The 25,088-nt window shown below is 41.3% G+C and overlaps 1 protein-coding gene across 2 annotated transcripts in view; it reads left to right on the forward strand.

The window, feature by feature from the left end:
* Positions 1-4,920: 4,920 nt before the first annotated feature.
* The window catches only part of LOC126281923 (chromatin assembly factor 1 subunit B-like), a 51,829-nt gene continuing 31,661 nt past the window's right edge, over positions 4,921-25,088 (forward strand). Inside the window, exons 1-4 of one of the 2 annotated variants that reach the window (XM_049981265.1) lie at positions 4,921-5,074; positions 5,154-5,290; positions 10,967-11,099; positions 16,129-16,341. In XM_049981265.1, the coding sequence (XP_049837222.1) occupies positions 5,159-5,290; positions 10,967-11,099; positions 16,129-16,341 (478 nt within the window). In that variant the 5' untranslated portion in view covers positions 4,921-5,074; positions 5,154-5,158. The remainder of the gene's footprint in view (positions 5,075-5,153; positions 5,291-10,966; positions 11,100-16,128; positions 16,342-25,088) is intronic. The other variant, XM_049981256.1, reaches the window with a different exon arrangement.

Raw genomic sequence — 25,088 nt, forward strand, 5'->3', positions numbered from 1 at the left:
ACAGGTGCCAAGGTTAATCATGATTCGTACCCTGATTGCAATCTCAGGGGCATACTGCAAACTGTGCCAAGGACGATAAGGAAATACTTGGATGTGTTACTTACCAAGACTCGATTGGACTTGGATACGGTGGATACTAGAGGCACTGAGGACATGAAACGCTGGTGCAGTCAAGCAGTACATATCATATGCAAGTGCATTAAATAACTGGAATCATCGCTGGTGACTCCAACTCTTCGCAGAACAACATTCTTCCAGGATTAGCGGAATACTTACTGGTTAGTGACGGTTCACTCGGTGACATGATCCCCCGCTTAAGTGTGGTTAGTGCTTCTCAAATCCATAGCTACTATGTCGTTAAGAGAGATACTGTGCACAGGACAGACACTATTGAAGGACCACCTGTCTTTCGGAAAGCACAGCCACTCTGCCACAAAACCTAGGAGAGGAGCAAGATAGACAAAGACTCAGGGGCACCTGTCTATGCGGGATCTATTTCTGCCAAAATCAACAGGGTTCTCAGGAAGCTCAACATTAAATGTGTTGAAACTAAGTCTTTACTTATTTTTATCATTTAAACACTGACATATAGAATTTTCCCCGACAGAGCAACTGAAGTTTAACCTATTCATTTATTACCCACAATATACAAGCCCAACGTAACGTGACTGCTATACAGAGACAACATGACTTCCAATAATTAACACAAAACAATGACCATGAATTGCGAGAAATCCTAACAATAATAAAAATCCAAAAAATATGAAAGTAAAGAAATATGAAACTACCTCCAACTCTGTTAATTGCCTAAACTCATTTCAACGACAAACCCCATTTTTTTTATTTTATGAGTCACTTACCTCACAGAAAATCTTCATAACATGAACTACAGCAACTACAGTAAGCTGCAACTACAGCCAGCTAAATAAAAAGATTCTAACTACTATAGACTCTAACTACAAGGAGGCATATCGTTAGCAATAGAGATATTTTGTTGGAGGGCAAATAATGTATTTAGAAAATTTTACCTTATTCATGTGACAACTAGTTCCAAAAATTATATAGCTGTCAATGATTCCACAACCCAAACATTACCAACAACATCCATCCTCATTTTACTTTTCCTTGCGTCTCACTTTATAATGTATCTTCTACCAACACAGTCTACACTAAGAAAAAAACATGTCCTTACACTTCTCCATCCACTCACTAACTGCTAGTCTGTCCAACCACAGAATCTCTTGCCGAGACCGCAGAGCACTGTCCGCGATATTAACAGAATTTATAGCGCAGCCAACGTACAAACAGGATACTTACAGCGTTCTCGCTTCCCGCGCCCGGGCTCCCGGGTTCGATTCCCGGCGGGAATTTTCCCTGCTTCGTAATGACTGGGTGTTGTGTGATGTCCTTAGGTTAGTTAGGTTTAAGTAGTTCTAAGTTCTAGGGGACTGATGACCATAGATGTTAAGTCCCATAGTGCTCAGAGCCATTTGAACCAACTCACAGCGTGTCCACCGACCAAAATAAGAGAGATACTGGCAAATGTGAAAGACGACCCAGGACTCTGAGAACCAGAAATTTGTAATATACCTTGCCAATGTGGCATGTCATACATTGGATAACCAACTAGGACATTAGACCTCAGATGCAAGGATAGAACAGATGCATACTCAACTAAGACAGACAACTAAATCATCCATTGCTAAGCGCTCTCTGGAATCAATCATTCCACGAACTATGATGAAATGAGGGATCTAGCACAGACCCCCAGATACTGGGAAAGTGTTATAAGAGAGCCTTGGAGAAAAAGTTGACAGGAAACCTTATTAACCGTGACACTGGGTACCAATTCAGTAGAGCATGGGATCCTGCACTGGACTTGCTGAAAACGAAATGGGGGCCGCAGCAGAATTCCACAACAATAGGAACTAACTGAGGTTGTAGACCTCACAGCTTTACTTCTACTGGTACCTCGTCTCCTACCTTCCAAACTTTACAGAAGCTCTCCTGCGAACCTTGCAGAACTAGCACTCCTGAAAGAAAGGATATTGCGGAGACATGGCTTAGCCGCAGCCTGGGGGATGTTTCCAGAATGTGTCTAGTTTAATAACTAAACGACCCAATTCCCAACTTTTGAAAACAACTGGAGACAGCAGAAGCAGATATATTGAATGTATTCATCATATAACTAAAAGCACTGACATGTACATATATATCTACATCTGCATAGATACTTCACTCCTCAAGCCGCCATAAAGTGCATGGCGGACAGTGTCCTGTAATGCTACTTGTCATTTCCCCTCCTGTACCAGTCTTACACAGAGCGAGGGATAAAAGACTATCTGTATGCCTCCATATGAGCCTTAATTTCTCGTATCTTACCTTCGTGGTCCTTACGTGTAATGTATGTTGATGGCAGTAGAATTCCTGAACCGTCTCCGTAACACTTACAAGTTGTTCGAACCTACCAGTAACAAATCTAGCAGCCTGCCTCAGACCTGCTTCGATGTCTGCCTTTAATCCGACCTGGTAAGTTCAAATGGTGCAAATGGCTCTCAGCACTATGTGACTTAACATCTGTGGTCATCAGTCCCCTAGAACATAGAAGTACTTAAACCTAACTAACCTAAGGACATCACACACCCCCATGTCCGAGGCAGGATTCGAACCTGCTACCGCAGCGGTCACGCGGTTGCAGACTGAACCGCCTAGAACCGCACGGCCACACCGGCTGGCCCTGGTAAGTGTCCCAAACACTCGAGCAGTACTCAAGAATAGGTCTTACCAGCATTCTATATGTGGTCTCCTTTACAGGTGAACCACTTTTTCCTAAAATTCTCCCAATAAACTGAAGTCGACCATTCGAGTTCCCTACCACAGTTCTCACACTCTCGTTTCATCTCAAATCACTTTTTAACGCTATGCCCAGATATTTAAATGACTTGACTGTGTCGAGCAGGACACTAGTAATACCGTATCCGAAAATTACAGATTTGATCTTCCTACTCATCCAAATTAACTTAAATTTTTCCACATTTAGGGCTAGCTGCCATTCATCACACAAACTGGAAATTTTGTCTAAGTCATCTGTATCTTCCTTCAGTCACTCAATTTTGACACCTTAATGTATACCACAGCATCATCAGCAGACAACTGCAGATTGTTGCCCACCCTGTCTGCCAAATCATTTATGTATTTGGAGAATAACAGTGGTCCTATCACATTTCCTTGGGGCACTCCTGAAGATACCCTTATCTCTGATGAACAGTCGCTGTCGAGGACAACACACTAGGTCCTATAATTTAAGAAGTCTTTAAGCCACTCACATACCTTGAGCTTGTAATTTAACACTTCTGTCTTTCGTTTTGCTATCTTCACCTCCCATGGCGCAGTACAGCAGATGTATTGAGATCGTTTTCAGAGGAGCTCTCTGGCAATCTAATACTTTTTGTATATAAGAGGGGTTTATATGCCTCAGTATGAAATTTTATAATTGAAAAACTGTTGTTTCAGTACAATTTTATTTATTGCTAATCACTGTTTATGAATTATTCTAAAACAGTTCTACGTGCCATTTGCTGGAGCACATGACGTAATAGTTTGCAGTGTGTCAAATATAATACCAAACGAAATAAATAACATTGTTTTTACATTAAACTCATCCCACAAGTTATGTGCATCTGTGCCTTCAATTTGCCTTTGCTTACTTTACTTCCGTCAGCAATGTGGAGTAATTTTTCAGCTTCAAAGATAATTTCTATCTGATATTTCCAGAATTGAAAAGAACCCTCACATTTCTGGATACTGAAAAACTTCGTTCGAACTGCCTTTTACTTTTTCGCTTTCCAAATAAAGTAGCATTTGGTGAAATCGAACTCTCTTCAGAGACTTGGCTGAAGTGAAGAAAATAAAACGTACCTCAGTTAATAAAAATGTTTATTGGGCCCATAAGAATCAGATTTTTTATTGTCTCTCTTCTGAGGTCACAGATTAATACTGCAACTTAACTCGATTTATCTAAAGCGTTACTGATTTTTATCACAATCCCATTAATGGCCTCTATTGTACTTTTGACTTTTTGAAAGCCATCTTTTTGAGTGCTATATTGATCATTTGAAATTATGATTGATTTTTTATAGAATTTTTCAATTGGCATTACACCGCTTGCACAAATATTTTTGAAAAAAAGTTGGAAGAATGGAGATTTCGCGGTATTTCCCGATTTCTTTTCTTGGGCATTTTCTAACCAAAAGCTTTTTACCTCTGTGTACTTAAGGGTATCCAGCAAGCTCCGTTCTTCAAGTTCTCTATTAATAACTGAGCAAAGGGGATGAGATATTATCCTGACTAAGTAGTTTGGTAGGTATGGCATCCCTTTATGTGGACTTTCGTTGGGGCCAGTGATCTCCATAGATTGGGGCTAATACTTTTTTTTACGGGGATGGAGGAGAAGCCACTTGAAACACAAGTCACAGAACATATTCCATTAACAATAATAGCGATACACAGAGTACGTTAGACTGTGCTAGTAAGATATTGTTCACCTGCACAAAGACATCCACAAGATAATTAACACAATACGGCATACTACGTAACAGCATCCCATAATCGCACTTCTACCGTTCGGTAGAAGGCTGCACATAATACCAAAAAACTAGGCTATATGCGATGCGACGTTGTGTTGTGTTTCGTCATCATTCGATGGTGATTTCGACTGCCACTCATTCCGTTCCGTTCCGTTGACGTCCAGTTTCAGTCGGTGACTGCAGTGATTAATTTCCGTACATGATATAGATTATGTTTTTATTCAGAGAAAATAGGCACTTTGCAACTGTGAATTTACACTGGTAGTGTTGCATCGCTAAAATGGGTACTTTACCCTATATTTGTTGGAATCCAATGAAGTTGGTAGTTTTTGCGTAAACATCTCTGGTTGAGTTTTAGCGCGAAAAAAGACGCTAGGGGTGAATGTCGCGTTCATTGTATGTCATGTGTCTCGCGAAATGTCATTAGTGTAATATAATTTTGTACTTATGTGTATGTACAATAACTTCTAGTGATCAGATTGTTTTATGTGAGTGTAATTCCGGTGGACTTTACGTCCCAGTTCGTGTTTTGGGAGCACTTGCTGTCACCCTCCACTTTGTTTACAGGCAGAATGAAGTGTACAATCCCCGAAATATCGTGGCATAATAGAGATCCAGTTCTTAGTATTGATATTCAGCCAGGACGTAACAACGACGAGGGACCTTACAGGCTTGCCTCCGGCGGCACGGATTCGCATGTTGTGGTTAGTAAATTTTATGATAGCCCTGGCACTCTTTGTTTCAGAGTTCTTTCGTACGATATCAAAGCCACGATTATTTAATCATGTCATTTTGTGCCGACATTTTTTTTAATCGTGTCGTAGCGTAGTTGTTAGCCCTCTTTTTCGTATTGCCTAGTGCCTGAGAACACAGTTTTCTTAATAAAAACAGTTTGAAGTTCTGTAAGTGTCAGTTAAAATTTGTATAATTATTAAGATAAATAGTAAAATGCCCGAAGCAGCCCTTCCTTCCACCCTCGGGATGGAAGTTGTAGGAGAAAATTTTGAAATTTGGGAACAAAAATAAGACTTGCGAATTTTGTTTTTGTCTCTGTTTTTGGGTCGCTATATGTATTGGTTTTCTTACGGACAATTTCTTCATAAATTTAGGAGTTAGAGGAACTCGGATGGTTGTTGTTATAAAACTTTTATCCATTTTATGTAAGGAATGCGACATCTTCTATTTGAATGATGTACATATGTGATTAATGAAGGCACAGTTCAAATATTTTGCAATCTCTTAGCTGCTTAATAAATGGAGCTTAATGATATTAAGGGAAATGGTGCAGCAGTTATGACTCTGACTACGCTGTTGGGAGAATGGGATTCCTGCCATATTGATATAGGTTTTCTGTGGTTTACTTAAATCAAATTAGAAGACTTCTGGGATGCATTCTTGAAAAAGGACCTGGCAAATTTCTTTTCTCATTATTGCCCAATTACAGTGTGTGCCTGGTCTCTGATGGCCTTGGTAACAATAGGATGTTAAGTCACATAAATAAAATGCTAAGAGAAGAAACTCACATTCACTTCCTCTAGCACATATTAAATCTTGGCACAGAAGGGGGCGAAATATAGTCATAAAACTGGAGCAGTAGAAGTGTTTACAAATTTAAGGTTTTCTCTCTTTAAAATCACCTCCTGTACCATAAATGAATGCTTGAATATAATTTGTGTCAGTTACAAACCTTCAAATGGCTAGCATATAGCCAAGTAAATATATTTTATTGTCTGCAACCATCTGTTCACTTGGTGTATCCTGTATTGCGATGTTTAACGTGAATGTGATCCGTGGGTCATGAAGCTAACACGCAATGAAGCTCATATATAATGGATATCTTGAATAGAACAATACTGTGACTCATTCTTTTATAGGCTACTGATAGTGTTTCGGATTCTCTCTTGGTCAGATTAAAGTAAGATATTCTTAAGTATTTCAGACTTGGTGGTTAATGGCAGGTTGGATGAACACACAAATATTAGAGAGGTGCTTTGTGAACTCAAAAGGGAAACCCTGGAAGGAAGACATTGACCCCCTCCCTTGTGAAACGTCATTGAGAAAATATAGTGAACAGGCATTTGTGGTTAACTGCCGAATGATTCAGTCGCTGCCAACAAAAAATTGAGGACCAGGAAGACAAGGTAGGAGAGATTTGGTTTCATATGAAGGCATATAGACTTGCTCCAGTTGCAAGTGGGATAGGAAAGGAATGGCTAGTAGTGGTAAAAGATACACTCTGCCTAACATCATATGGTGGCTTTTGGAGTATGTATGTGGTTGTAGAACAGTGTTCACTGATTAATGTATCTTTAATAATGTCCCATGCAATTGACGTTTTCTTTGGACTTTCATCAGTTCAACTACTCACATTTATTTTAAATGACGTGTAATTTAGCATGGCGGTCTATTTATTACCCCCCTCCCCCTTAGTACTTTTAGTTGAATTTTTCATTGTTCAGTTTGTCTTCGACGTGTTAGATGCTCATCTGTGCTGTCACTCCGCCTGATAGTCTTCTGTTTATTCAAATTTTCATTTTGCTTTGATGGTTTTTGAAATTCTTTATTAGTAGAGAATTAAAGTGCTGAAGCCCTATTATTTTCAGCCTTTGGAGTATCTTACAGTGTATGGCCACCAAGATAGGTATTGCATTTGCTCTTATAATTTTTGACATTTTTAGTTTGGAGATTGGTGGTTGCTGCTGTCATACTGGTATCTGTCCTTTGCTTTGCTTCCACTGAATAGAATTTACCAGTGAATAATCTAGATAGGCTGAATCTAACAATAGGCCTACAGGGTTTTGGTATAAAACTGTGGCATAATGATCTGTGTGTGATGTGAATGTGCAAATAGAGATAGAACAGATATTTTTTGAATGTTGTAAGCAACGCGCTGATATGTTCTGTAGTGAAGCTTGGGGTGTATGTTTTGTTTTGAGTGACGTTAAATGTGAAGACAAAATCTTACTTGTGGTGAAAGTGGCTTCATCTTCCATAGATAATTTGTGTGATGGCTTGTAATGATGTGGAATTATTCATTTTATATTCACATCACTGTTTCTTTTTTCTTTAAAAAAATTATAGATGTGAGTTGATAATTCCTACACACCCCCATTTGTACATTGCAGCAATAGAAATTCTTCTATGAAATTAGTTATCAAGGGGAAACTTTTTCACTTTGTTTTCAAATTTTTCTTTGCTCTTTGGCAGGCATTTAGTATCACTGAGTAAGTAACCAAAAATTTTCATTGCAGTATAGTGCACACTTTTTTTTCTGCTAAAGATGCGACCATACCATGCTGTGTTTGTTTTCAAATTTGCACATGTGCATAAATTTCCAATAGTGCAAGTACATATGCACATTTGTGCTTGCGTAATTTCCTGGAAATTAGGTATGTGCACTACTTCCTTTGGTGGGAATCTTTGTACTTTTATGCAGACGACAGGCAGCTGGGGCTAATGTTTTTAGTTGATTAGTGTGTTCAGGTTAGGCTGGGAAGTGGTTTATGTGCAATAGTGTCTGTTGACACCCAAGGAAGCATGCTTAAATTTATAGATGATTACACACAAAGAAAAGCCATTTGGAATGCCACTTCCAACACTCATTTGAATAAAAATTTATGAACTGAACAGAAAATCTAAAACCTTGCTGTGAGCCCCTGAAATTTACAAACAAAGTATTGTGATATAAAAGTTTTCTGGGTGTGGTACCATGTCATAATGTATAGAACTACTGCTCCTGGAGAAATACCAATGTTTCGCCCACGGTGGCAACGACCTTCTTCTGACCCAGCAGCAGTAGTTTTATACATTATGACACAGTACCATACCCAGAAAACTTTTACGTTGACTGATTCTGGCTGCGGAAGTCTATGCGATTACAAAGTATTGTTGTCACTTCGTATTTCTTGAATCTCTGTTCTTCAGATACTATTTTACCTGAAGTCTCTTGTGCATTGTTTTTGTAACATTTTCATCGTGATAATTGCAGTACAGCCTCCCAATCTAAGAAGGGGCTTCACAGCAGACTGCTTGCCCAATGAGGCAACATGTGACCACGAGAATGCCCATGTGTACATTTGTCCTTTCCGCAAAATGTCTGTGCATGCCCTTTTATTACTATGTATCTGCAATTGCACAGAAGGAAAAAGGCATTGTGTGGACATATCTTAAAGAAAAACTTAATGTGAAATATTTTGATGGCATTGTTGGGTCAAAGCAGACAAGTTGTTTTGGCATGTTGTGTATTTCCATAATTAGTATTCTGTTCATTACTTGCCCAAAGTTAAAATGGCAGTTTTTTTATTTGCATATGGTAATGATTTTATCCTGTGATTACTGTACTATTCTTAGTTTTCTGCATATAGTTTTACTTGAGGTGCTTTTGTGGTCTTACTACACTGTTTGAGAGGCTGCTTTCCACTGTTCAGTGTTGTGAATAGAACAAATGTTTATTACTGAAGTTCATAACTAGATTTTAAGTGTCTTGACAGCTGTAAAAGATAAATGAAGACTGGTATGTTAAATTTCTTTATGCTCTGTGTCAAACCATAGTGCATAGACTTGCTCGTAAGTCATTCATTGCTGAGTACCGAAGTATTGTGGTGCCTGAACACAGTCACTAGGCTTCAGGTGTCTGGTGCTAATTGTCTGGGACAATATCGCTTTCATAGGAAAAATGGCACTTTCAAAAGTTGGGGACTATGGTGTCTGTTGCAGGTATTGCTGAGAATTGCCTAGCAGTCACTTTGATATGCTGTTGTTATTAAATTCAGCAGGGATATTCTGATTGGAGGCGTAGTTTCTTCATGGCTACTGCAGAGTGGATTTGTTGTTGTTGTTAATCTCGTATTGTATTTTTATTTACATGTCAGGTTCCTTGGGACACTCATCATTTGACTGTACCGCACTCAGACCCCAAATCAGTCATTCCTGACACTGTGAATAATGACCATTTGCTGTATGTTGCTAAAGTAAGAGGTGAACAAATTGTGAGCTACTCCCCGTATTAAGAAATGGTCCAACTTCTGGAGCAATATTTTGCAATCAACACAATCAAACGCCTTAGTTAAATCAAAAAATATGCCTAGCATTTGAAACCTTTTGTTTAACCCATCCAGTATGTCACAGAGAAAAGAGAATGTAGCATTTTCAGTTGTTAAATGATTTCTAAAGCCAAACTGTACATTTGATAGCAAATCGTGTGATATAAACTGATCTATTATCCTTACTCATATACAGCCTTTTCAATAACTTTAGCAAACACAGATGGCATAGAAATGTCTAAAATTATCTACATTATCCCTTTCTCCCATTTTTTAAAGTGGCTTTACTGCAGAGTACTTTAATCATTCAGGAAACCGACAATTCCTAAAGGAAAAATTACAAATATGGCTAAATACAGGGCTAACATGTGCAGCACAGTACTTTAATGTTTTGCGAGAAACTCCTTCATATTCATCATTTAATTATTCATCATTTAATTATTGATTCAATCATCCCATTGTCAGTATCACAGAGGAGTATTTCAGACACCAATCTCGGAAAGGCATTTGCCAAGAGAGTTATATGATTCCCTGTAGAAACTAAATTTTTATTTAATTCACCAGCAATGCTCAGAAAATGATTGTTAAATATTGTACATATATCTGATTTATCAGTAACAGAAATATATTTCTACGAACTGACTTTATATTGTCAACCTTGTGCTGCTGACCGGACACTTTCTTCACAACTGACCATATGGTTTTAATTTTATCCTGTGAATTCGCTATTCTATTTGTGCGCAATGTACTCTTTGCCTTCCTAATAACATTTTTAAGCACCTTACAATACTGACAGTTTTTATAAGCTGAACATCCAAAGAAACACATTCATTAATTTTATTTCTTTTGGTGACTATGCTGTGCAGTTTGCACACAGTTAAAATCTTGTGCCTAATAAGCAGTTTCAGGTTCTTATTGGCATCTATCCTGATTCCAATTGGTGAAAATGTATCCTTAGTTTCCTCTTTAAACAGAGATGCTCAGTTACAGTTCAATTTAAAAGCTGCAGCTGAGAACTTTAAGTAGTCTTTTTCCGTTAATGTAATTTACCTTGTAGAAGCAATAGTGATATAAATTTTTCTGGTTTGAAATTAAACAAACAACTTTGGTTGTAGCTTTAAATTCACACTGGAGTTACTTAATATTTTATCTTAATGACTCATTAATTAGTTAGTATTCAAGCTTAATTTCATGCATAATGGTTGATGTTTTAGGAAAGGTTGCAAAAATCATAAATATTCAGTCACTGTAAATATCTTTGATTGTCCTTTTCTCTAGTTTATTGATCCCAAACTATTTTAGCATCTTACATACATTTTTTTGATTTTGTGTACATAGATTTGGTACATACACAAGAAGGAATCTGGATTAGCTGAGATAGAGTTTGCATCTGACTTACAGCGGCACCAGAGAGCGGTAAATGTTGTCAGATTTTCACCAACTGGTGAACTTCTCGCCTCTGGAGATGACGGTAAGTTCCCTCCTGCTAAAATATAGCTGCTACCAAGAAGTGTCCTTTGTGTGCAACGCTAGACTCTGTGTTGTCATCAGAATTCTTCACTTTTAACATTCATTTTCTACCATAGTAATCGTAACAGCTGAAGTGTTACTTGTTCTACCCATTTTAGAGAATAAATGGATGGAGCAGACACTCTCGACATTTAAAATAAGATGTAGGCTACTACCGATTCAAAAACATTCACGTATTGACCATCCATCCATCTGGCACTACAGTCCACTCAGAGATATGTCCCATACGATCAAAGGTAGTCACGCACGTTTGCAGGACCAAGTGATACTGCAATTACTGTGCAGTATTCTTTGTGGGTTTGAGAACTGGGTCCTACTTGGTGAATATAGTGATACGTCACCACTTTATATAACGAGATGTATTTATTATGACACACTGAGACAGTCGTAATTTGTTAATGATCACAGAGACGAGAGGAAACAGACTGAAACAAAGATGATATAACTGAGCTTTGCAACAGTTTAGCAGACTCAGTATTTGAATTGCTGTCGATAATTGTCACAGAGGGGGCCACCCTATTATCAACCCCCACCCCCCTCTTGTTGTGGAGCACGGAGCAGGAAAGGGCCAGTGCTGTGGTAGATAGGTTAGGTTGTGTTGTGGCAGGACCATGAAGGAGACACAACTGGAGGCTTGAGGTGGTCTTAAGTCACAGATCCTGGAGATCACATAGTCCAGTGGCCAATGAGGACAATGCAAGCATCAGCCCAGAAAGAGATTATTGGGTCCCATGCCATTGAGGGAGGGTGCACAATGAGGGGGTCGGTGATAGAGAGGTTAATGTTGTTGATGGAAGCTGCAATGTTGCCTTTGTCAGTGTCATCCAGAAGCTGAAAGGAATGGAAAAGTGGTGTGGGCAGTTGCTGAATCATCGAGCATAGGTGGAGGAGTATGGAGAACAGAGAGGGTGCCACCTCAGAGTTGGAAAGAGAAATCCTCCTTGCAAAATGAGAGATGTACACTGTGAAGAGGGCAACACTGGGAGAAGAGTTAGGTGACTATGTTATTGGAGATCACACATTGTCTGGCAGGGAGTCATTACACAGAGCACTGATGTCAGTGGATGCACAGGAGCAGGTGAACTCTGAAGACATTTGATCGGTGCATGTGGAGGAAGCCCGTGGGTGATCTCAGAATTAGATATTGTCGAAGGTTCCTCGTCAAGGGTCAAAACAGGTTTAACTTGGTTGAGCGACAGAATCTGTTGTTTCCCATTGAGGCAAATGGCTTGTCGTACTTGTGTGCTGAAGCATCCTTTGCTGGCTGGAGTAAGGATTTTGTAATGCTACCCCATCGTGTCATCTCGGAGTATAACATAATCACTGTGTTCTAGATCTTAGTGTACGAACACATAAGGAACAGTGTGAACATGTAGCGGCGGAGTGCGGTTGTTGGCAATGTGCGAACAGACGCACTCACCTATTGCGGGGAACTTTGTAGGGGAGGGAAGCTTGAAGTCTTCGACAAACTTGGCAGAGAGTATCAGAGCCTCACCATATAAGATATCCGCTAAGGAAGGGTATAAGTTATCTTTAAAGGCTATGCAGATGTCGAGTAACACCTACAGAAGGGCCTCTGACCAGGAGCCTGAGAGTGACACATGAGAGCCACTTTGTGTGGTGCCAACACTCAGCCAGTCCATAGCTCTAGGTGTGGTATACGGTCATATGGAATTTGTTGACACCATACTGGGCACTTAACCTGGTAAAGAGATGTGACTCGAATAGTCTCCATTAGTCAGTAAAGATAAAAAAAAGAAGCAACTGAAGTGGGAGAGCCACATAGTGACAAAGGCCTTTGCAACCAAATTGGCAGAAATGTCTGAGAGGGAACAGCCTCCACACTTCTGCTGGCATACTGAGTGCCTGATAGTATATACCTAAAATCTTCGGAAGCGGGAAGATGACCCACGAGGTCGAGGTGAACGTGACGGAACCATCCTTTCTATATTTCGAATTGTCCTAAATCTAGTTGAACATGACAACAAACCTAGCTCCACTGCAAGGTAAGCACATGCACGTCCAGGTGTGACTGTTTTTTACTGCAGGCCAGATGAAATGTTCTGTTATGAGACGTGTGGTAGCCTTTACTTCTGGGTGGGCCTGGCCACGAATGGCCTAAAAAACTGTATGTCGTTGGGAGCCTGGAATCGGGGGATGGAGAGTACCCATAAGGGTATCAAACAGCAGTGGACATGAAGAGCCAGGAAGACAGTGGGATTTCACTATCAGTGTAAATTTAGTGTCTTGTTGCAGATTTTGAATGTCTGGGAAACCGGTCTGCAGGCACGTTTGTCCGTCCAAGGCCTAGATAGAACAACGGCGTGCAAAAGAGACATTTAATTGGTGGCAACTGTATTAGCCCCCTGATGAAGGCAGAATCTGTGATGTGAAGTGCTGAGGTCATTGACCATGCGAAGAGCACACACCAGGCTGACTGATGCATTGATAATCAGCTGATGCAGGATATTGTTGTTAGTGCTGAGTTGCAATGTCAGCTAGTTGACAAAGTTTGGTGTCAAGTGGGAGGTATTGTGAGAAAGCAGGTCACACTGAACCGGGGGTGAAGGGGTTGGAGGAGGGGTGAAGGGGCAGGCAATTGAGACTGCATGTCCTGGTTGTGTGGTGGGATAAGGCGGCCAAATGCATTTTGGGAGAGAGACTGCAACCCTTAAGGAAATTGAACCCGAGGACCAAGCCATCCACATCTGCTGCATGGAAGGTCCAAGGGAATTGCAGCTCAGGTGTAAGCTGGAGCTGGAGGTCAGTGCCATCATGGACAGTGATGCCAGAGCTGTTGGTAGTGTGAAGAACTAGCACCATAGGGGGAAGACTCGAAGGAGTGCAGGAGGGGGAATGTACACTGGTATCAGCCTCAGTGTCAACCAGTAACATGAGCTTGCTCGTGGAGTCGGACACATAGTGTCTGCTAATGGGAGGAGTTGCCATGTTAGATAACTGATGTGAGTTAATGTGGCCTTTAGCATTGCCGCGAGCCGTTGCGTGTTGAGTTTGGGAAGGTGCAAGAGGGAGATATGCCAGACCATCGGCAATGCGGCGAGGGTCATGTGGCACCAGCGTAGTGGGTATGCTGGACGCAGAGTGGGTTGTGATGTAGTTGATCCATCTGACAAACAGCATTTCAGGTCAGCCATGAGGCAGTAGGGGTTTGGGCGAGGGGGGGGGGGGGGGGGGGAGCAACAGAGGAACCACCTTACACTTGAAGGTGCCTCCACAACTGTGAAGGTGTTCTGTCTTGAAGTTATACCTCGTGGATGATGTGATATGTCGCCTCCAACAGGGGCGCGACAGGTGCTCAATTATGAGACTTCATGGTGACGTATTTACATTTTGTTGTCAGGTTGAGACATGTGAAACTAGTGTTAGTGTTTATTATTCCATGTTATAAAGGTTGCCCACCAAGACAACCATGTTGTGGAATTTTGGGGAATCTGTCTGCAGGAATGTGCTGCAATGGAACAGGGTAGGGTATTACCTAGATGGTGAAAAAGTAGTTAGTTGAGGGACACCATTGGTGGCTGGATTGTTGTGCAGAAGAGCAGATGATGTAGGCAGATGATGCGTTGCATCACCAGAAGTCTGTGTGAGGGGGAGGGGGGGGGACAGACGGGCACTGGTCACACATCACACATGGTGCAGCTGGTGCGAAAGGTAACCTGATCGGCACAGATGGTGTAACTATGGTCGCTGGGCCGTGTTTTGGAAAGTTTGCAAGAAACTATTCAGACAAGCACATGGAACATTACATTGCTTGTGGATAAACAAAAGTCGCAGGCTGCTGAGGCAGTGAAGACGGAGGTGGCGATGGGGCAAGCTTATGTGGCTTCGTGCTTCAGATCATGTGGCACATGTTCCGTATAGGCTGAATGAGCCTGGAAATACGTGTAGTTCAGGACATAGTGTCATGAGTACATGTGATTCCCACCATGATGGCACCGTCGGCCAGGCAAGGTCAGGTGCTGGAGCTCCATTATGAAGTGAGTGTACGTGCGCACACGAATCTGGGAAGTAAGAGGGCAGAGTTTGCACTTGAGTCAAAGTTCAGTGTAGGGCTGGAAACATGTAGTCAGTCACTGCATGGTAAGCGATAAATTGTTTACAGGTCTTGGCGCAAAACTAGTAATGCACAACACATATTTCGGGGGGGGGGGGGGGGCGAGAGAGAGAGAGAGAGAGAGAGAGAGAGAGAGAGAGAGAATCAAGGTCACCAATGTGGGAACAAGGCTCTGTATTTGGTAAATATAATGATACACAACCACTATATGTAACAATATGTATTTATTACGATACATTGATTAAAGTCATAATTCACTAATGATCACAATGGTGAGAGAAAAACAGACTGAGTCAAAAATGATAACACTGAGCTTCATAGCAGTTGAGCCAGACTCTCAATAGTCAAACCTCTATCAATAATTACCACATGGGTCTGACAGCTGACATACTGTTTACCTGCATGAATGGCCATTTTCAAACTATGGCTACTCTTTCACTATGCCACCCCCAAACATCCTTCATGCCTTACTCCCAATGCTGTATGGATGTTAATTGAACTGGTCTGCTTTTTGCCACTGATTCTGTGATTATTAGTCTTTCCTTCTCCTGCCTGCTCATACTTCCTTAACCAGTCCCCCCCCTGTCCACCAATTTTCCCCACATCCCCACATATCTTCCACACTCTTAGCTACTACCAGTCACTTCCTCCACCTCTGTCCCTATGCAATAAGTATCAGCACAAAAGTGTGTGTGTGTGTGTGTGTGTGTGTGTGTGTGTGTGGTAAGGTAAATGGTCCTCCATGTTACTCTTCCTATTTTTTGTATTTCAGTCAGGAATTCAAAAAATATGTATTGCTAATGTGCGACTTAGGGCTAGAAAATTTCTACTTTTTTTTTTTAAGTTTCTCAGAGTGATTTGCAGAAATGTTTAATTATTTTCTTTTTCCCTTCAGAGGCAGTAATTATAATCTGGAAGCAGAAGACTGATCAGGATGCACCAGAGCTCCCTTCCAGTGAAAACGAAGGCAACAGAGAGCAATGGATATCTTTAAAAACACTGAGAGGCCACCTTGAAGATATATACGATCTCAGTTGGTCGATGGATTCAGCCTCACTAATTTCAGGATCAGTGGATAATTCAGCAATTATTTGGGATGTACAAAAAGGTATTAGTTGCATGCCATTGCATCTGATACTGCGTAGATTTATGTGATGTATTTTTTTAACCTGTACATCTCACATATGACCTCTGTGGATAGTGGAAATCTCCTCTGCAGTAATCTAAATGGATTATGAAAACAAAAATTGTGTTACCTCTGTTTGTCGAATAGACTTGAAAGGCAGTAATTACGGTCACCCAAATTGATGCCATATTCATTTACTTTTGGACGAGCTTTAATACTATTCTGCATTGTAGCCTAATTAAAAAAAATAGTATGTTTGGAATATTGGACCAACACTGTGATTTGATTGAAGAGTTCATAGGCAACAGAACACAGCTTGTCGATCTTAATGGAGAGAAATCCTTAGTTGTAAAAATAGCTACAGGTGTACCCCAAGGGTGTGTTACAGGACCATCACTGTTCACTTTTTATATAAATGACCTAACAGATGACAGTAACTCACACTGTCATGCACTATAGATTGTCTATAAAGCAGTAGGTATAGGTGACACAAGTCTGCAGTCTGTGCTGCTTGTCTTCCAAATGCAAATCCACGAGGCAAAACTGTATTCATAGGTAGATGTTTTACTCACACTCCATTTAAGAAATGTTTTTAATAAAATTGACAGCTGCAGACTTTGATCTCACAGCTTGACATTGATAGAAGGAGAAATACACAACTGTTCTCTGCCAAACACTGATTGTCTTGCAAGATGTATGATCCTGGTAATGGTATTAAAGAATCTGCTTCCATATGATGCACATCAGTGAAACTGTATAAATCAGTTGCTATTTTTCTATGTATGCTTTGTCCCCCAGTATACAATTCTTCGAAACTGCGGTCAAAACCAAGATCACATTACAAATTATTGAAATGTATTGCAGCAGGAAGAAAGTGCCCAGCATTTCTTTACTTCCACCTTTTGATCCTAGAGTTGTTGTGAATAGGAATTCCTTGATGCAATGAGAGCTCTGGATTGTTTCTTTACTTACCACATAGAAATGCACCTGCCACACTAATGTATGAGGCTAATACCAAAAGTAAGGTCTCCTATTTTTTTATAAGTACATAGACCTGTTTATTTCTACATTGGTTTACCTCAGTTTACAGTTTGAAAATTTAGCTATTTTTCGACATAATCACCATATCTGTCGATGCATTTTTGTTGACGCCGTGGCAGTTTTTGTATGCCCATGCCATACCAGCTCGATACCATGCTGTTAAGAAAGTTATGAACCTCTTCTTTCATCTCGTCGTCGGAGCTGAATTGCTTTCTGGCCAAATGTTCCTTTAACCTAGGGAACAGGTAATAGGCACCGGGTGCCAAGTCAGGACTATAGGGTGGGTGAGTTATTATGTTCCACTAGAACTGTTGCAGGAGAGTGACAGTTTGCCGAGTGTTGTGTGGCCGAGCGTAGCGTGGCAGGGTGTTGTCATGGAGAATGTATACGCCCTTGCTCAACATTCCTCTTCTCCGGTTCTGAATTGCCCACTTGAGTTTTTTCAGAGTCTCACAGTACTGTTGGCTACAACGACGAGGTGAAAAAAGAGGTTCATAACTTTCTAAACAGCATTACGGCAAGCTGGTATGACATGGGCATACAAAAACGGCCATAGCATCTACAAAAATGTATCGACAGAAATGGCGATTATGTCGAAAAATAGCTAAATGTTCAAGCTGTAAACTGATGTAAACCATTGCAGAAATAAACAGTTCTATGTACTTATTAAAAAAAGAGACCTTACTTTTGGGATTACCCTCATAGTGTTAAATCTGTGCTGGAATAAATCAATTGTCTGTAGTCTCCAGTTATGAAAATGTCTTAGATGCAAAGAGTAATTAGTCAGAAAAAAAAGAAGTAAGTCCACTGTTAAAAATATATTAGTTTTCTTTAAGCAACACTTAGTGGAAATAGTACTCAGAATGACTTGACTTCTGAAAAATCCAGAAAGAAATCTGTTAATGAGTTATAAGACAGATCTCGCAAAACAGAGCAAATAACTCTTTGTGTGGTGCCAAACCTTTTCTCTGATGAATTTGCGACAGTTCCAACTGTCTCAAGTAGTTACGGAGAAAAATAAGAATTCAGAATAACTACAAATCAGTTTCGCTTGTGAGATTTGTAAGTCTCCTTCGGCTCCTCGCACTAGGAAGAGGTCCCTTCTGTCACTCCATCCCCAGGTTTCTGCTAGTGGGAAAGATAACACCCGCCAGTGGCTGAAGAACCCAAAAGCAGCTAGTCCTAGGGCTTCACACTCATCCTCAGTCCCGGAGATTGACTCAGTGAAGTCCTCCCAGTCAGGGAATCCCAAGGAGCAACGAGAGAAATCCAAGAAGAAGATCCCCAAGACCAAGGGAATTGAATTGCGATGGCACACACATGACTGCTACCTTCAAGCTCTGCGGCTGCAGATGACGCGTAGATTCTGGCGTCCGCTGAAGCCTAGGTCTCGCCGGACCCTCAGACACAATGGATGTAGACTGCTCTGGCAATAAGTCGGTGGCAGCAGGTGACCCTGCAGCGTAAACTGCCTCATTGAATGTTCCATGCCTTCACAGTCTCATGGTGACATCATCCTCCAGTGGAATAAGCTTTACACCTGCTTTCTGGATTGACCTCCAGGAAACCTGGTTCCTGGCAATGCAGACCCCTCACTCCACGGCTGTAAGGGATATTACAGGAACCGTAGTGACTATAATTGTCAGGTAGAGTTTGCATTTATGTCCTAAACTCAGTCAGTAGTAGTGAAACTGCGCCCCTTCAAACTCCTCTTGAAGCTGTGGCTGTCAGAATGGCTGTGCAGGAAATAACTGTCTGTTATGTAGATCTTCCTCCAGATGGTGCAGTACCCCTGAATGTATTAGCTGTGCTGATTGATCAACTCCCTAAGCCTTGCCTACTTTTGGGAGATTTTAATGCCCATAACTCCTTGTGGGGTGGCACCATGCTCACCATGCTTACTGTCCTACCACCAAGAAGATTTTGATGTTACAGCAGAATGGCATTGTTTTGCTACAGTGCTTGGTGAAGGACCTTGTGATGTGGTAGCAGGGACTGTAAAGAGATTAGCAAGACTTGCCAGCCTCAAGCGACCTTACGAAAATCATATTTTGAAATCACGACAATTGTTTGAGTGGTGCAAGGAAAATATTCTTTCATGTGTCTTCCATTATACATCAGTTTCCCATCATGATGAAGATAGGCCTAGCTGAAACAACTTTTCAAAAATACAAGGACAATTCCAGCTACCCATAAGCTTCATTGCGTTACCAAAGGTTTAGAAAAGACAAAGACATATTCTGCTTCTTTAGTGAGTAGAAAAGAGTCAGTGATTGTTGTGGTGAATGAAATGCTGTTAACAAATATACATGGATTTGCTGCCTGAATGTATGACTGTCATTGGCGGCTTGCATATGTCTTACAACCATGTGAAGAAACAGATGAAGTAAAGGTCAACTTCTTGCATCCACATGGGAACATTAACAATTTAGTTGGAGAATAGTGGGGCGAGATCTAATAACTTTTCATTGCCGTTTCATTACAAATGTAATGTAAATAATTCATAATACCACTATGATAATGTGAACTACATTTTTGTACACTATTGCTTATGGATTGTACTTTATCACAATTTGTGTTTCATATATGTGCGTTACTGTCTTCATTTTGATAGAGTATTGATTCCGAGAAAATAATTGTTTGCGCATGATTCCTTTGGCGTGTCATCTTGATATTTACTATATTTATAATAACATACTGGAGCAATTTCATATATAATAGAGGGAAACATTCCACGTGGGAAAAATATATCTACAAACAAAGATGATGTGACTTACCAAACGAAAGCGCTGGCAGGTTGATAGACACACAAACATACACACAAAATTCAAGCTTTCGCAACCAACAGTTGCTTCATCAGGAAAGAGGGAAGGAGAGGGAAAGACGAAAGGATGTGGGTTTTAAGGGAGAGGATAAGGAGTCCTGCCAATCCCGGGAGCGGAAAGACTTACCTTAGGGGGGGAAAACGACAGGTATAAAATCGCTCGCACACGCAGACACACACGCACACACAGTCTATCCAAATAGAACCCTGCCTGGAACAGTTCCGTCCTCCGTCACAGTGGGACCCACATCCTCTTCCTCAACATCACCCTCTCCAAACCTTCCAGGGCAGGAATTTCTGACTTCCAGCCTTGCCTCACAATCCTTCTTAAAAACCTTAATCCTACTCCCAACATCACCACTGCTGAAGCCTAGGCTATCCGTGATCTGAAGGCTGACCGATCCATCGTCATTCTTCCGGCGGACAATGATACCACTACCATGGTACTTGATCGTCGGGAGTATGTGGCTGAGGGACTGCGTCAGCTTTCAGACACTACTTCATACAAAGTTTGTCAAGGTAACCACATTCCTGATGTTCAGGCAGAGCTTCGATTCCTCAGAACCTTAGGCCCCCTGCAAAACCTTTCACCTGACTCCATCAACCTCCTGACCCCACCAACACCCCGCACCCCTACCTACTATCTTTTTCCTAAAATTCACAAACCCAATCAACCCCGGCCGCCTCATTGTAGCTGGTTACCAAGCACCCACAGAACGTATCTCTGCCTACATAGATAAACACCTTCAACCCATTACATGCAGTCTCCCGTCCTTCATCAAAGACACCAACCACTTTATCGAACGCCTGGAGTCCTTACCCAATCTGTTACCCTGGAAACCATCCTTGTGACCATTGATGTCACTTCCTTATACACATATATTCTTCATGTGCAGCACCTTGCTGTGATGGAGCACTTCCTTTCACGCCGATCACCTGCCACCCTACCTAAAAAACCTCTTTCCTCATTACCTTAGCGAGCTTCATCCTAACCCACAACTTCTTCACTTTCGAAGGCCAGACATACCAACAATTAAAGGGAACAGCCATGGGTACCAGGATGGCCCCCTCGTATGCCAACCTGTTAATGGGTCGCTTAGAGGAAGCCTTCTTGGTTACCCAGGCCTGCCAACCCAAAGTTTGGTACAGATTTATTGATGACATCTTCATGATCTGGACTCACGGTTAAGAACAACTCCAGAATTTCCTCTCCAACCTCAGCTCCTTTGGTTCCATCAGATTCACCTGGTCCTCATTCAAATCCCATGCCACTTTCCTTGACGTTGACCTCCATCTGTCCAATGGCCAGCTTCACACGTCTGTCCACATCAAACCCACCAACAAGCAACAGTACCTCAATTATGACAGCTGCCACCCATTCCATATCAAACGATCCCTTCGCTACAGCTTAGGTCTTCGTGGCAAACGAATCTGCTCCAGTCCGGAATCCCTGAACCATTACACCAACAACCTGAAAACAGCATTCGCATCCCGCAACTACCCTCCTGACCTGGTACAGAAGCAAATAACCAGAGCCACTTCCTCATCCCGTCAAACCCAGAACCTCCCACAGAAGAACCCCAAAAGTGCCCCACTTGTGACAGGATACTTTCCGGGACTGGATCAGACTCTGAATGTGGCTCTCCAGCAGTATAAGACTTCCTCAAATACTGCCCTGAAGTGAGATCCATCCTTCATGGAATCCTCCCCACTCCACCAAGAGTGTCTTTCTGCCGTCCACCTGACCTTCGTAACCTCTTAGTTCATCCCTATGAAATACCCAAACCACCTTCCCTACCCTCTGGCTCTTACCCTTGTAACCGCCCCCGGTGTAAAACCTGTCCCATGCACCCTCCCACCACATACTCCAGTCCTGTAACCTGGAAAGTGTAAATGATCAAAGGAAGAGCCACGTGTTAAAGCACCCATGTGATTTACCAACTGACCTGCCTACACTGTGAAGCTTTCTATGTGGGAATGACCAACAACAAACTGTCCATTCGCATGAATGGACACAGGCAGACAGTGTTTGTTGGTAATGAGGATCACCCTGTGGCTAAACATGCCTTGGTGTTCGGCCAGCACATTTTGGCACAGTGTTACACCGTCCAGGTTATCTGGATACTTCCCACAAACACCAACCTGTCAGAACTCCGGAGATGGGAACTTGCCCTACAGTATATCCTCTCTTCTCGTTATCCGCCAGGCCTCAATCTCCACTAATTTCAAGTTGACGCCGCTCATACCTCACCTGTCTTTCAACAACATCTTTGCCTCTGTACTTCCGCTTCAACTGACATCTCTGCCCAAACTCTTTGCCTTTACAAATGTCTTCTTGTACACACACACACACACACACACACACACACACACACACACACACACACACACACACACACACCCATCCTCATGTGCGTGTGTGTATACCTGTCCTTTTTTCCCCCTAAGGTAAGTCTTTCCGCTCCCGGGATTGGCATGACTCCGTACCCTCTCCATTAAAACCCACATCCTTTCGTCTTTCCCTCTCCTTCCCTCTTTCCAGATGAAGCAACTGTAGAAGCATTGCCTGCAAAAGGCAAGGTTCCAGTTCCATTCCTGGCCATAGCTTTTATTTGCTAGGAGACTATTCATGCCGTGCTGGAGACTGGAAGATTCTTAGGAGAATATTTACAAAGATTCATAGCAAGCAAGAGATACAGAGGAAAAGTTTGTATTGTCAAGGTGAAAGAAATTCTTGGACATTCAAAGGAAAGCTCAGAAGGTAGATGAGAAAAAGTGTGAGAGGCTGATGTATGCCCCACAAGTGGCTGGCTGTTTTATTATAATTATTATTGGAAAAAAACCATTAATTGTACAATGATAGGGAGCACTGGCCACCATTTGCATTACAGATAAAGTGGTAATTGGCAGAAAAGAACATAAAAAATGTTTGATTAGGCTTTGAAACACTTCCTTCGAAGCAGGAAGTTCAAACGGATGCTGGTGCGTGCACACACCTTTTCTTCAAAAGGATCATCATTAGTATTTTTCTCATTGCCAAGTGTCATGACCTCGTTTTCAGTAACTGATTCTGCAATTAAACGTCTCAATCAACAGTGATGTTGAGCTCCTTTTAATATAACATGAAGAGGTAGGCCACTAATCCTTGATTCGGTCATCTACTTGCTGCTCTCCCTTGTTGTCTTCTGCCTCTGATTTTACTTTTCAAGATAGTATTTCCCAAAGTATTCTTTCCTCTTCTCAAAATGCGTCCAAGGAACTGGAAGTATCTTTGACTGACAGAGGATAAATTTCTTGTGGTGCCAAGTTCCTCTATAATGGAAGCATTGTTTCATATTTCTCTGCCCTTGGATGCATAGTATCTTTCACCAACATCGCATCTCCAAGATATCAGTTAAGCTCTCATCACTAGCTTTCACGATAAAGATCTCTCGACTGTAAAAGAACTCGGGGGAACATCACTGATTTCACCGAATGCAACTTTGGTGTTTTGGATATTGTCCAGTTCTGCCAGATCTTAATGAATTCACCAGTTACGGGTTGGCCAAAGGCAGTTATTCATTTCGTTTATCACACTTTCGTGTGTCATTAATAACCTGTCGTAGTTATACAAAGTCATTTACTGCCTCCAGATCTTTAAGCAAGCCATAAATTAGATCAAATCCAAACTTAGTTGATTTATAACCCGTAGCTTCATCTTTACATTTATACATTTATCTTTAGACTGAACTTTAAAGTAAGTCTTCAATCTGGAGGACAGATCAATAAGCTCTTTCTTGCTACTTTCAGTGAGGGTAGCATCATCAGCAAAGCGTAAATTGTTGATTTTTCGGCCATACATTGAAATTCCACCATTACAGCCATCCAGAGTGTCCATGACGATGTACTTTGTGTAGATGTTGTAGATCTGAGGTGAAAGAAACACCATTTTGTCCAACTCAGTTTGTCACATTGAAAAACTCTCATATTCACCATCCATCATTATGGTTGCAGTACCACGGTTGCAAAGAGATTTCAGTAGTGATATTAGGTGTTTAGGAACCACACTTGCCCCAACTTGTCCCTCGTGACCCAATCAAAGGCCTTTATAATATGGGAAACAAATGACGGGCACAGAACTGAAGATATTTTTTGATAATCTGCCTCAAATTGATGATTACCCCCGAGTATCTTTACCTGTCAAATCTGCATGTTTTGCAGAAAACCAAGATTCGAGGAATTTGTTTAGGTGTTGATTCATAATGTACAGGATTTTGCTAACATAAGATATTAATCTATAGTTCAATAACTGGAGCAGTCCTGAACCGACCCCTTTTCATTGAAAAGGAATTTGAGCAGATGTAGTCCAGTCTTTAGGCAATTCACCAGTTTTCCACAATGTATTACATATTAAATGTGAAGCATGCACCTCTTCTTCTCCCATCACAGTTTGCATTTCTCTGAAGATACAACCTATACCTGGGGCACTATTTTTAAATTGCTTGGGGCATCCTTAATTTCGCCAAATAGAATATCAGGTTCCATGGTAGATTCCATGCAAATTTTCTCTTTGTCGAAGCTATATTTCCTTCGGTGTAGAGGATTTCACAGTGTTTTTTCTGCCTTCCTGTTGCTTCTTTGTCACAAGCAACATAGCCATATACATATCCTGTCATCCACATGTGTGGTTTGAACTCTAGGGTAAGCTGTTTATCTTCTTGAAGATATCATGAATTTGATGAAGCTTCTGATGCTGGTCTGTTTCATAACAAATACTGGTTGTTATAAAAACTGGTGAGGTGCAATCTTGTCACCGGGGCATTTGCAGTGTATTTTGTGGCGAAGTACTTCACATGCTTCTTCATCTTGATCAGTTTGTATGCTA

The sequence above is a fragment of the Schistocerca gregaria genome, chromosome 1 (genome assembly GCF_023897955.1).
Source record: "Schistocerca gregaria isolate iqSchGreg1 chromosome 1, iqSchGreg1.2, whole genome shotgun sequence".
In the NCBI taxonomy this organism is placed as follows: Eukaryota; Metazoa; Arthropoda; class Insecta; order Orthoptera; family Acrididae; genus Schistocerca; species Schistocerca gregaria.